Source organism: Malaclemys terrapin, chromosome 4, assembly GCF_027887155.1.
Source record: "Malaclemys terrapin pileata isolate rMalTer1 chromosome 4, rMalTer1.hap1, whole genome shotgun sequence".
Taxonomy (NCBI): domain Eukaryota; kingdom Metazoa; phylum Chordata; order Testudines; family Emydidae; genus Malaclemys; species Malaclemys terrapin.
This window is the reverse complement of record NC_071508.1, coordinates 52,891,164-52,905,768: the sequence shown is the minus strand read 5'-3', so window position 1 is coordinate 52,905,768 and position 14,605 is coordinate 52,891,164. Positions and strand designations below refer to the sequence as shown.

General features: G+C 40.5%; 1 protein-coding gene across 1 annotated transcript in view; it reads left to right on the top strand.

The window, feature by feature from the left end:
* PDE3B (phosphodiesterase 3B) overlaps positions 1 to 14,605 on the top strand; it is a 279,698-nt gene that overhangs the window by 221,424 nt on the left and 43,669 nt on the right. The window contains exons 8-10 of the mRNA XM_054027191.1: positions 6,673 to 6,824; positions 7,203 to 7,337; positions 9,047 to 9,158. Of these exons, the coding sequence (XP_053883166.1) occupies positions 6,673 to 6,824; positions 7,203 to 7,337; positions 9,047 to 9,158 (399 nt within the window). The remainder of the gene's footprint in view (positions 1 to 6,672; positions 6,825 to 7,202; positions 7,338 to 9,046; positions 9,159 to 14,605) is intronic.

Here is a 14,605-nt window from a genome sequence, read left to right as displayed (position 1 = left end):
ATTCCCCGATTTCTATGTTGTGTAGACTACTATAAAAAAGGTGGGTTTTACAACTGAACTCTGAAATCAATTTGACTAGAACTCATTCCAATACATCTTTGCCTTAGTGATAAAATGTTTTACAATAATTTGTGTTTCTCATAAGTGCAGTTGTCTTCATGGATCATGAATGCAGAGACAGTCTGAGGACTTGTCTTCACTACCGGGGAGATCCACTCTGCTGCAATCGATGCAGCGGATGTTGATTTAGTGGGTCTAGTGAAGACCTGCTAAATCTACTACAGAGCGCTCTCGGGTTGACTCCGGTACTCCACCTCTACAAGAAGAGTAAGGTAAGTCAACCAGAGAGCGTCTCCTGTCAATGCAGCGCAGTAAAGACACCGCGTAAGTCAACCTAAGCTACGTCTACTCCAGCTATGTTATTCACATAGCTGAAGTAGCATAACTTAGGTCGACTTATCCCAGTAGTGAAGACAAGCCCTAAGATATCCTTTCCATATTTCTTTCGGACCAGTATCTTGATTTGGATTCAGAAGTGAACTGAGAAACATAGGAATATGCGGAGCACATACATCTATGCTACTTAGAAAAGAGCTTTAGTCACTCAGTCTTTCCCCTGTCCCCAGGCACCCAGGCTGGAGAAGTTGAGCACCACTCCTCTTTGCCATTCCAGCTCCCTGGGGGGAAGGAGGGAGGACAGAAGCCTGAGCGTCTGTGTTTTCTTTCGGTCTGTCTGGCTCCGGAGCATTTTTTTTGGTTTCATTTCAGATTGAACCAATTTTTTTTGAACTGCAAATGAAACAAAAAAATCAGTTATTCATGGACTCTTTCAGACCAGAACCATATCTTTCTCTGTTGACAGTAAAATACCTAGCATCCAAAAGCATGCTAAATAGTGAACCATATCTCTGATTCTGTAATCTGTTTTCATTTACTTTTAGAGATGAGAGCATTACCTGCTTGTAATATTTTAATTCTTTTAAGATTACTGCTTTTTTAAAATAATCACCCAGTCTTCTCCACTAAGTCTGTAGAGTATTTAGTGTCACATTTATTTAAACTCTTAAATTTGGTCAAAAAAGAAGTGCAAAAAGTGAAGCAATTAGCCGCTCATGTTTCACCAAAAGGGACATACATTTTATCATTGTAGATACTTATAACAGTTAAGGATGTGGATTGCCACAGGCACGCAGGGGCGAAAGAAAATGCAGGCCTGTTATTTACCAGGCTGCACGTGGCAATAGACTATATTGGTAAGGGATGCAAGGAGAGTATGGGTCACGATGCAAACTGCAGACACACACACACACACAAACAACTAAAATTAATCAATTTAAAGTTTTATTGGGGATAATTACCAGGGGTAAGGGAGCAGCGTTTGATTAGCTAATAGAGTTAATGAAACTTAAAAACACACAATGACTAAAATATCTACTAACAATATTTATAAACAAAAATGCAGCATTTAGTAATAACTGATACTTACAAATACAAACCAACGCATAACGACCGGCAAATGTAGACACTCTGTTTGAAACACGTGAGCTGAGAGAGAGGCTTCGAGGTGATCAGGCTCGGTTACGGGTGTACACAGGATACACAGGATTCGTTTTTCTTTCTCCTCTCCGTGCCTGCACATGGCAGGCAGGCCCATAAAGTACCAACTATGACATCATAGAAGTGTCATAGGGGACGGGGCCCAAAACCTGTTTGTGTTTGTTTCTGATTGGCACAAGCAAAGTTTACACCAAGTAGGGGAGCAGGTGCCTCAATGTCTGGCTTTGCCCCCAAAAGGTGAGGAAATGCATATTGTTTTAGAATGCGTGCAACACTGAATGACAAAAGAAGAGGCCAGGGCAATACCGGTATGGGCAAGTTTTACAGGATGCAGACAGGAACTCATCTCAACATGCCCCCGTGCCCTGGCCGAAATAGTTAGGCCGAAAACCTAAACTTCCGAGTTCGACTCCTCATTCCCACCTACAAGGGGATGTGCTTCGGGGGTGGAAGCGATGTAGGCCGAGGCAACAAACTTGTGAATGCAGGCTTTAATGAAGGCACATACGAGACAGAGAAGAGTGAGCCCAACTAGAAGGGACACAAACAGGGATTGGAAATAGGATTTGTAGGGCGCAAGGCCAAGCCAATCGAGCCATGACCAAAACTGGAAGGACTCTCGTGACTCTCAGACAGTAGAGCTCAACGTTTGCAGGTCTTTAACAATTGAGGACAAATTAGGAGAAATAGAAGGCAAGGAAACGCAGCATTTATCAGCAAAGTCGGGATATACTTCAGCAAATTTAGTACAAAATGAGGAAGATGGTAACAAATATTGAATCATTAATCTATTTTGAATACTATACTGAACAAGGGAATTTAACTGCTGATTAATTAAGGAGAGGCCCTTGCCCATCGTATTAGCAAGCATTTCAATAGCAAGGGATTGAAACAGCACTTGATCACGTAACATCATATAACCAACAGGGTTAAAACTAACAATAGAGGAGGCGAGGGAGGAAGCTGCTGTTTGCAAATGAGTCCAAAAAGAGTGGGTACTACGATGGTGTCAGTGGCTAGATGGCAAGGTATAAATACCTCCACCCTGTAGATACAGGGTGCCAATGGTGCATATACCCCGGGGATTGGGAGGAAGCACAGCAAATGCAACATTACCGCAAATCCAAAAATGACCGGGTCTTAAGGAAGAAACTGTGGTATGGCTCCACCCATTATTGGTTACAGAATAAAAGCTAGATGCACGATTGATACATGCAGCCTCAGCATGATGCATATGCTGGGCATGAAACAGATACGTATGTGTTATGGAGGTATAGAAGGTTCCAAAAAAAATATTATAATTAAGACGATAAGAACAATTAATGGGAGGGGGATAGGTAAAATTAAGAGTGGGTTTAGTTAGGGAGGTATTAGCATAAGAGAAACTCCACATAGAACAATTAGAATAAGTACCAACCCAAGTAAGGCTGGAGTTAAACTATTACCAACAAAAACCCAACAATATGATGCTGGAACTCTAATACTCTCAATTAAAGGAAAGCTATGATCACTTTGACCTGAAGCATTAAGAACTGGAAACACATAAGAATTAAATTGTGAAGAACAATTATTCCAAACACTAGAAGCAGCCCACTGCACATAGGGGGAAGAACAATTCACACTAGAAATATTAAATGAAGAAAAATTATAAACTATTGGTACAAATTGAAAGGGTAATGGATATTTAGGAGAGAAATGAGTGGAGCAAACAAGACAATCTTCTGGACTCAGCGCTGACAGGGACTGGTTTCCACTGACCTCCTGCACCCAGTAGGCGGCGAACCAGGTTTGTAGTCCACCTTCTCCTAAGGGCTCCGTGGGCAAAGATGTTGTGAGGGAGAACATCTGGGGAGCAGCATAACCTGTAAAACAGAATAATACGAGCCCTGCTCAGGGGCATTAGTTTGTTTATTAAGAACTACATTTGCTGAGCCAGTTATGATGAACTAGCTTGTCACCGGGGGTACTTGTAGCCACTAAAATAGGTGTTAGAGTACTTGCCGGCCCGGAGAATGGTGGCTTTTATAGGTTCTCGATGGCCAAAGGCTTGGGGTTCTGTAAGCCAAACCAGTTGGCCGGTGTTAAACACGGGGGACCAAGGCGGCTTAGGTGTAGGTGAAATGTGAGGCCAGCGAGAGTAACTTTTGTTGAGTGCGATAAGTACCTGGGGTAAAAATGAGCTCCAGTTTTTAAAATCAGGGTTGGGGTTTGCTGTTCGCAGCATAGTCTTAAGGACTGCGATTTTTCGCTCCACCACACCATTGCTTTGAGGATGATATTTAGTATGGATGTGAAGGGAAGCCCCCCAACCAAAAATGAGCTGTTCGATGCTTTTGCCGGTAAAGGGTGGCTCACCATCTGCTTGGACTTCAGTGGGAGTGCCCCAGGCAGCTGCTGTTTGCTTAAGAGCCACAGCGACAGAAGCAGCATTGGTTTTAGTAAGAGGGACATAAAAAGTTTGCCGAGACCCCAGATCGACAGTAACTAAGGCTTTTGGAAAACGACGAGCACCTGGCAGGGGTCCTATTAAATCAATTTGCCACGTACTACCTGGGGCAAAGTGTTCTGCAGCGTATGCAGAGCGCTCATATCGGGACGATTCATAGTTTTTACCTGCACACACTGCAAGCAGGACTGAACAATGAGCTCGCACTGACTGCGGCTAACGTCAGGCTTTTGGTCAGAAAAGCCAGATAACAGGCCATACAATTTTGTGGGTGGTAAGTGTCCCCATTCTTCGTGGAGCCAGCGCAACAACAGGTCGGGATTTGCCATATGAACTCGGGAGACCTCTCTCATTCTTTGATCAAGACTGGAATGCAGGGGGTTAGAGTCTGGTCGATGAGAGGGACAGTGCGTAATGAACTAAGGGTGAGAGAATTTACGAATTAGGGCAAAAATTTGGTCCCACATTTTAACAAAAGCTGAAGGAGAGGCTTGCTCAGTTAAAATATCTAAACAAAATTGAGAATCAATACCTAAAACAACTTGCTTGTTGGCAGAGTGGGCATTAGCAACATGCTGGGCGGCTAAAAGAATGCCCTGCACTTCACATTCTTGTGCGGAGCAGGAGAGGGGCAGTAACTGCACATTAAAGTAATTACATGTGGAACATGTCGCCCTAGGGGATGGTGAGGTGCCCCCATCAGACACAACCCAGGGATCATATTTTGCTTCAATGCATAACTGTTGGTGAGATGGGGGGGCTAAGATGTTATCGCTGGGAGTTAGGGTCCATGCCTGCCAGGCTACCTCAACCTGGAAACATAGAAGCTGCCAGGTACGAGTAGTGCCATGAAACTCGGGTGGAGGGGTGCTTGTAAGCCACGGGATTAAATGAACACGTGGTCCAGACAAGGTACCTGGGATAGGGACTTGGGACCAGTGACGAGCACTGGACGCAGCCAGTAGCATTTTTCCCACCAGACCATAGTTATACTGGGATCCAGAGAGGCGATGGGCCCAATTGTAAATGGCATTACCATGTTGCAATACAGTGAACCCTACATGGTGTTTTGTGATAAACAAATTAATGTTGAGGAGTTCTTGGGAATTAAAACGGGCGAGAGGGGGGTTAGAGGCGAACCAGCCAGCTAGCTTCTCTAAGCTTTTTTGTGCTGATGCATTCCACACTTCTCGGGAGCGTTTAGAAGAGAGAGAGCTTTGTAGGATTTCTAGGTTAGAAATTAATTGTGCCGGAATATATTGGCGGTGATAATTAAGGAGATCTAGTAGCTGCTGAAGCTCTCGTTTATTTTTTGGAGGGGCTTCTGTCCAAGGGTCTAATACGCTGGCTGGGGCTTGTGTGTGAGTGGTGGGAGTGAAATGGAGTCCCAAGAATGAGAATTGCTGGCTAGCCTGCAGGTGGCTCTTTGTTTTGTTAATTTGCCACCCATCTTCTTCTAATGCATCTATTATCATTTGGGTGGTACTTTGAACTGCTTGTGGATTGGGCCCACAAATGACAATATCATCTACATAGGCTAACACGGACACATCCTGTAGGGGTTTTACCTTTTGTAATGTGATATTGAGATGGGACGATGCAAGTGCAGGTGAATTACAGAACCCCTGTGGGCAGACTTGCCATTTATATTGGACGCCCTTAAAAGCAAAATTTAAGATTCCTTGTTTCAGAGTAGCAGCATGCAACACTGAATGACAAAAGAAGAGGCCAGGGCAATATCGGTATGGACAAGTTTTACAGGATGCAGACAAGAACTCATGTCAACAAAGGAGTTTGATGCTGGAGTATTACAAACTTATTTACGCACATTTAATAAACAAATGTACATCCAATAAACAGGATGATGCAATAAGCACAGTGTGGTGTAGTACAATGATTCTCCATCCCCTCTTTTGCAATGTATCTAATGCATAGAAGGGGATGGAAAGGTTGGTTTGAGATTTTAATGAATGTGGAATTGTAAAATAATAAATGCTGTATTGTAAAGGATACAATTTGATGTTTAAATGACAAATATTTATTTGGGGGAATATTTATATAAAATATGAAAATTATTTGACTATCTAAAATACATCTTATAGGTATCCATACTGTCCTCTAAGTTAAAACACAGGCTGATGAATGTAACCATCCCCATCTTCAGGGCACTCTCTACTTCAGGGGTAGGCAACCTATGGCATGTGTGCTGAAGGCGGCATGCGAGCTGATTTTCAGTGGCACTCACGCTTCCCGGGTCCTGGCCATGGATCCGGGGGGCTCTGCATTTTAATTTAATTTTAAATGAAACTTCTTAAACATTTTAAAAACCTTATTTACTTTACATACAACAATAGTTTAGTGTTATATTATAGACTTAGAGAAAGAGACCTTCTAAAAACATCAAAATGTATTACTGGCACTAAAAATCTTAAACTAGAGTGAATAAATGAAGACTCAGCACACCACTTCTGAAAGGTTGCCGACCCCTGCTCTACTTAATAGTTTGAGAGGAGAAAAGAAAAAAGGGCTTTGCAGAAGTCACAAGGTCAATAAATCTAACTTCTAGTGGGCCAAGGATAGGAGCAAGTAACAACTGATTGAAAATCTTAATTCCTGAATTGATTTATGAATAAGTTGTTGATAGTAATTGTGCACTTGTTATATTTAAGGTGAAGATGGAACCACTGGTATTTCAAAAGAGTCAGTCCACCATACAGAGGGACGGAAAGATGAAAGAAAAGAAAGCAGAGACTGGAGAAAAAAGTTGATAGAAAGTGACAATCAGCAAATGGCTCAAACACAGAATAACCAGCAATCTGATGTAAGCATAGAATTGCAGTAATACCCACAATGTTGTATATTAATGTATTTCTTCGTGGGTTTTAATATCATATTCTAAGGAGGTCCTTACTTTACATTATTGTATAAGAGCCCTTGGAAAACAGTGCATCACTGGAATCCAGGATTCCAAATACTGGTTAAGTTTAGGAGTAAAATTTCAAAGTATACAATGATATTGTGACACCATTTCAAGGCAAAAAAGGTTGATGGGATAAAATAAGTGTGCAGAATAACTACAGAAGCAGTTGTAAAATGTAAAATGTTCTACAATACTTTATCATTTTAACGTCTATTTAAATACAAGTGACAAATTGGTTTTCATTCTCATTGTGGAAATGGTTCATTCTCTCTTATACAGATGGAACAGGATCCTTCATTAGAACTGATAACAGAAGATCATGACTCATTAATGGAGAAGATGAACAATTGGAATTTCCAAATTTTTGATCTAGTGCAAAACCTGGGAGACAAATCCGGAAGGATCCTTAGCCAGGTTTGTTGCTGTTTTTGGTGTATGAGCCACAACTGAGGTGCAGTTTGCCAGTCTGTGTATAAATTAAGAATAGCTTGAAAAGTAGCAATTTTATTTTCTTCTCTTTTACCCTGCCATGTGTGTAGACAGTAAGAATTGCTTATTTTGTGGGAAACTTACATCAAACAGTGGGTTTTTTGCATTTTATTCTGAATACTGTGAGGGTATTGATAATTCTTATTTTATATGGGAGTGAATTCTGTAGTCTTAACTCCAGCTGCAACGAAGGGCTCCATCTCCTGTCAACTGTTTCATGTTTTTTGGTGGAATGTAGCTGTCATTGGATGTCACAGCTGAGATGGGAGAGGCAGTCTTTCTAGGAACCTTTTCTGTTTCTCCCATAAACAATACTATTCTTTCTTCCATGCTGCCTCTTACATAGAATGCACTCCCTGATCTAATTCATAAGGCTACTATTTCTTCCACTTCCACTGTGAAGTCTATAGGAAGTCTGCCAGCCACTAATGGCTAGGCTGAGGACGGTCGGTGATAGCTGATAGCAAATGTTATTTATTCTCTTATTGATGTATTTATAAAAGAAAAACAATCTTTCAGATGATTTAGTACTGTTAAGTTGTGCATTGGTTAAACTGTAGAACCATGTAATCTTCTCATAGTTATACTTCTCCCCTCTCCCCTTTTCCTTCCTATTGTTTATAACACCCATTTATTGTATCTTCCTTGCATTTGTTTCAAAGATAAGCTCTTTAAGTTAGGGACTTGTGCTATATTGTGCATTTGTATAGCACCTAGCATATTAATATTAATAATAATAAAATATGTAATAGTGCCACAGTAATGGCATTGTCACTCTGTTCTAAACCTCTGAGAGAGTCATAACTTTTAGATATTTTCCTTTTAGACTGAAATTGGCAGTCCAGATCTTTTGATGCCTCAAAAATGTCCTCACCATTCTGATTTACCTTCATCCCAGTTTCCCTAATGAAGGAAGTTGGTATCGGCCTAGGTATAGAGACAGGGGTGCCCTTGGAGAAGCTAGAACTCAGGGGAAACTTCTTGCATAGCTTCTTGCGTTAGGATGAGGACACTGGAACCTGTTGAATGTGATTCTTTAAAGGTATATGTACTGCATTCCTAAAAGAGAGGTCCAGTGAACAGTTTATAGGAGGGAGGAAGGAAGGCTGCAAGAGGAACCTTTATCTATTTTCTCCTAGGAAGCCTGACAGATCTCTTAATCAAGTCTATACTTGAAAGATTGTCTAAAGCATTGGTGAGCAACCTTCGGACTGCGGGCTGCAAGTTACCCACCACTGGTCTAAAGCTTTGGGATGGGGACTGTTTGGCAACTGTGCTCCTCAGTAATAGAATTTTTCTAGCATAGCATGCATAAAAGATTAAAGATAGGAAAAGAAAGTAAGAAGGTGCATTGGGGTCATTTCAGTAAAGAGATGTGCAGATTTTTTTTCCCTTTGATTTCAAGAGTGTGGTAAGATAGGTGTCTGTTTTGATGGAAAGAATTCCAGCAAACTGTATTAATAGCACATTAGTGCCCCATGACTCATTTTTAATGAAGCATCAACTAAATTTAATAATTTAACAATTTTAATGGTATACTTAAAAATATAGCAGAATATTCTTAAAGTAGAATGAAGCTAAAATGATTAAACTTTGACACTTTCAAATGAAAATTAATTTTAATATGTATTTAGGTGACATACACCTTGTTCCAAGACACTGGCTTGTTTGAAATTTTCAGAATTCCAACACAAGAATTCTTGAATTACTTTCGTGCACTAGAAAATGGCTACCGAGATATTCCCTGTAAGTAATGTCCAACTACACTATATACGTTTATTCCTTTATAACAAAACATGCAAGTATGTTTACTTATTATTTTACCCAGAATACTACAGATAGACAGTGTCTAATCTTAATGTTACCGGTATGGTAATTGGATTGTTTTTTAATAAATCTCTTGTCTCATAATTTATAAAAAATAGACCTACAACAAAAGATTTGGTGGACTCCAAAATTGAGTCTGCTCACATTTAGTTTGAATATAATCTGGTAAAATGTTCATGAATAGTTCAGGAAGTTTTCAGATTGAGCCTGATCCAAAGTCTTTTGAAGTCAGTAGGAGCCTATTCATTGACTTCAGTGAGTTTAGATCAGGCCTGTTAGGAATATAAATGCTTATTTATTATGCTAACCCTTAATTAACACTGCTATTCTTTTGTGGTAAAAGGAACATTCCTCCATACAATCTAAACTTTTACTCTATTCTGTGATTTGTTCAAGACAATTAAACTTTTTTTTCTTGTGCTATATACATGTCACGGCTGGGATATCAGTAACTGGTGACAGCAGCTTGAATTTCAAAATTGATTAACAGTCATTTAATGTATTTTAAAGATAATAGCACATGTTTTCTGGTCTTTGTGTTTATAGATGTCATTTACTTCAAAGTCATGTTATTCTTTGAATCTGTGTTCATGTGGATCCCACTGGCAGTGTGCATTCAGAAGTTTTATCAGCAGTATCCACTAGGGGTCAAACATGCACCTTCATGCCCTCCCCCTCCTCTCCTAAGGCATAAAGGGAAAGCAACATTGCCCACCATTCAGTTCCTTCTAACCACTCCTTGGCAGAGAGTTGAAACAACATAATATCCTTCCTTAGTATACCTAGTTTGTTGTTAATGTAAACTTTTAATTTAGTTTTATCCATTGTATTTGATAGTGTAGTGTTTACTCTATACCCTGTTGACAAAAATAGTAATCACCATCATAATAGTAATAGATTTTAACTAAGATAAGCTGCTACCACTGACTGTTATTTTTGAGAACATTCCAAGTGTAGTTGAAAGGCCAACAGAAATACTCTCAACTAATCATGATTGTTTGATATCACGAAGCAAAAAAACTTCCTGTGCAATGGATGTATCAACCAGAAAGTATGCATCCTGCAAGCTGAGGGTACTGAAACAGTCTTGAAGAAGGTATGATAGATGCGAGAGCCACCATGTGAAATTTGGCATGGATAATATAAACACTGAAAAACCTGAGCTGTGGTACAGGCCACCAACTGCCTTTTTTTTTTCCTGAATAAGGAAAATAAAATCCTTTTCCCTTGAAGCCAGAGGCATGGCCTCCCATGCAAGTAGTCCCTGAAAAGGGGAATGGGTGGGTGGGTGTGGGGAGACATTTTATGGAATTGTATACCCCCCTTGGATCACCTGCAAGACCCAGTGGTCTAAGGTAACTGCAGCCCAAGCCTCCTTGAAGAAAGAGAGATGGGAACCAAAAGGAAGGTAAGAAAGGTATCAATCCACAAAGTCTAGAGCAGTATCCTCAACTGAAGCATTAAACTGTTGTTTCTAGATTGAAATGGCTGGGTAGAGGACAATGAAAATGGCTCTCTTTTGATACCTTTACCTCTTTCTCATCTGATCTGGTGGTAAAAATAATAATAAGAGGTGTAAAAATAAGAGGAGGTGGCTGGTTGAGATCTCTGTCTAGAAGAAAGCTGACATTTATAATGCTTCCTTCTAAAATTGGGGGTATATAGTCCCAGAAATCTAAGTGTGGTTCGAGAGTCCTTCAAGGAGTGCACAATGTGTCATCCCTTTTTAATTAAATAGCTCTTTCCCATCAAATGGTAAGTCTTGCACTGTTCTTTGTACCTCCTTATGGGGTAGATAAGGTAGATAACCATGAGTCTCTCCTCATGGTAACACCTGTAACCATCAGTCTTGGTCCTGTATCAGCTGAGTCCAAACCTGCCAGAAAGGAGTTCTTAGCAATTAGTTGTCCCTCTAAACAAATTAATTTAAATTCCTCTTTGATATCTGATGGTAGTTTGTCCATGTAATCTGGTGTTCTGTACTACTAGATATAATTATACTTTGCCAGCCTAGCTTTATAATTTGCAATTCTGACCCAAAGACAAGCAGAAGAATAACCTTTTGGCCAAATAAATCTTTTTTTTTTTTTGGCTCTTTCTCTTCTCAAGTAGACTTTATCTGTTTGGTCTTTTCATTAACCACAGTATCTACTAAGGATTTTGGTGTCAAGTACATACAGAAATACCCAAATCCCTTTTGTGGGGGGACTTAATATTTATGTTCAGCCCTCTTTGAGGTCACTGTGATAGATGCCAAAGTAGCCACAAGTCCTTTGTAGGTTCAAAGATTCTTTCATTAATAGGATGAGCTATTCTGTTTGATATTCTTCAACCAGTTTCATAAAACAGTTTGTGTGTTTTCTAATGGACCAACTCCAAAGACACTTCAAGACATTCTGCCATTCTCCTTAAAAGCTCCTGATAAGCTTTAAAATCATTTGCAGTCAGGGGAATGGAGGAGACAACAACTTAATCCAGGGAACATGAAAAGCCCCTCAGAGATGGATTGTCTTGTGGTGTTGTAGCCACGTTGGTCCCAAGATATATGAGAGACAAGGCAGGAAAGGTAATATCTTTATTGGATGAACTTCTGTTGGTGGAAGGTGCAAGCTTTCAAACTACACAACATTTTTCTTTAGGTCTGGGAAAAGAAATCAGAGTGTCTGAGCTAAATACAGGTTGGGACAGATAGTTAAGCATAAGAGATAAATTTTATAAGGGGTCACTTGAGATGAAATGAGCCATTAAGGGTTAGCATAAAGGTGCATATGTTACAGATTGTTGTAATGAGCAACGAAACCAGTATCCCTGTTAAATCCATGGTTTTTAGTGTCTAGGAGTGTTATGAATTTAAGTCCCCAGGCTTGCCATTTGAAGATGTTGTGTATGTTTCCTTTGAGGACAAGTATTGAAAAATCAGATATGGAGTGATCACTTTGTGAAAAGTGTTTGGCCATGGGTGTTATTGTATTTTTGTCTTTTATCATTTTTCTGTGTGAGTTCATTTGAGAGCATAGTGATTATCTGGTTTCTCCCAGAGAGGAGTTGATGGGGTATATGATGCACTAGATATGGTATTCCACATGTTGTGATAGGCATGTCTAGGACCCATGAATCTTGATAGGTGTTTGCAGGAGGTATTTATTATTGTAGCAGTGGAAGTATTTCTGCAGATTTTGCATCTGTTGTTCTGGCAGGGTCTGGTGCCGCTTTGAGTTGGTGTGGCCTGGTCTGTGGGGAGCTTGCTTCTGATGATGAGGTTGGGGGGGTTGTTTGAAGGCCTTGAAGAGGGGTTCAGAAAAGATTTCTTTCAGAATGGTGGGTGACAACTGGGTGTCTGTGGTCAGTGCGGTTTTCTTTTCTTTATTGAAGCAGGTTCTCACAGTTTATGGGTGGCCCATTCCATGATGCAATCTACTTCTCTGGCGAAATATTTGCATTCCTCCTTCGTCCTCTGCAGAAAGTGATTATTGAATCTCAGAAACAGTCTGCCCTGTGGGAGAAGGGACAGACCTCTGAGGCAATTTAAATTCAGGTCTTGGGTGTGAAGCCGAATGATGACTTGGTGTTGAGGACAAAGAGGCCAGTATAGCCAATGTTGACAAACATATGGGTAAAGCATATTAAACCAAGATGATGGACCCCAAAGAACGAAAGATGGCTCTTGTGGCAGAGCCCAAAATGCAGTGATTCTAGAGGCACCTCCTCTATTACATTCAAAATCCCTCGATGGAGCCGATGAAGATTGTTGACACTCTGGGGACTAGTCTTTACTGGAGGCCTGTGATGACGAGGAGGAAAAAGATCCTTCCAAAAGACGATCTGGACCTGGAGGTGCTGAGGTATGGAAAGATTTCTCTGATCCTCAATGTGAGGTCTCAATGAAATCTTCATGACAGGCATTCGGTGTTCATGCTATGGTGGACATTTTTGACTTGCCCAATATAGGAGAGAAGTACAGTAAAGGAGACTCTGGTATCAGCTGTGCCTATAAAGGAGTTACTAGCAGATGATCTCTGTACCAAGTGTAGGTAGCGGATATCTGATTTCCTTTTGTCCATAACCATGTACCTCGGTACTGTTTGAGTCCGCGCCATGCTCTTTGATGCCTTTTGAGCTGGTGCCAAGGAGTCAGACTCTGTTCACATTAGTGCCAGGTGTTTTGCTGGTGCCAATATATAATGCCGCTTTGATTGCAATACTATGCAGAACAGTATTGAAAAATCCTTTGACTATGTTGATGAACTCACGTACTAGTAAAAGATGAAGTTGCACATGGTTCTGACTTGCTTGTGGCCACTTTAAATGAGTTCCTCAGTACCTGTACCTCTGATTTCTTGTGCGGTTCTGGAGACAGGGACTATTGCCAAGAGGATGGTTTGGCAGTATACTCCTTACTCCCACAGGCAGCCACGGTATCTGACTGTTCTAGTGGTTTTGTAATCTGAGATTTAGGGTTCTTATTAAATGAATGAGTTCTCTTGGAGCCAGGAATCACCTCACTTCTTGTTAGGCACTAGAAGTCTGGCTCTTTGGTAAAGCAACCAATGGCATCTTCACCAGGTCAGTGAATAAATAAAATGCACTATTGGTCTGCAGTTTCACACACCTCAGATCACCTCTGAATCTGATGCAACTCTCATTGATTTCTCTGTGAGAAAGTGTTTTTTAATCTTGATTCCCTGGATTTTTGAGTGCACTTTTTAAATACTCTACAGATTGTGCACTTAGATGTGATTCTCCCCTAAATAATATAGACATTCGTCATGCCCTTCCTTGAGGGGAATTACCATTCTACATGATAGGCATGGCTTAAAGCCAGGTGTTTAAGGTTCAGGCATAAAGACTGGACTTGGTACCACAAAAGCCTAAAGCCTAACTAAAACTAGAACTTGCTAAAAAAAAATTTGTTGTTGTTTGCTGACAGGCTATGAAGGGACTACTACACTATATATTAAATACAGTGGCTATAATTAAATGAAAATTTGACAGTAACAATAAACTGTACTAAGAAAGGACACCATGTTGTTCCAACACTCTGCCAAAGGGTGGTTAGAAAGAACTGAGAGGTGGGCAGGGTTACTCAGCCTTTTATGCCCCTGGAAATGGAGCATGAGGGCATGAAGACTGCTGATAAAACTTCTGAACATCTGTGCAGAGGGCATATGCACACCATGAATGGGATCCACATGCATGGAACATCTCGAAGAACAACGGTTACGGTAAAGTGTAAGTAACCTTTTTCGGGGGGATGGGGAGGGAAGGGATTTTCTTCTGTCTCTTGATAAATAGGAAATTAAGCATATTATTATGAACCTAACAGTGACATATTGATTCTGCAAACATCTCTCTTCCATAGTTATCCT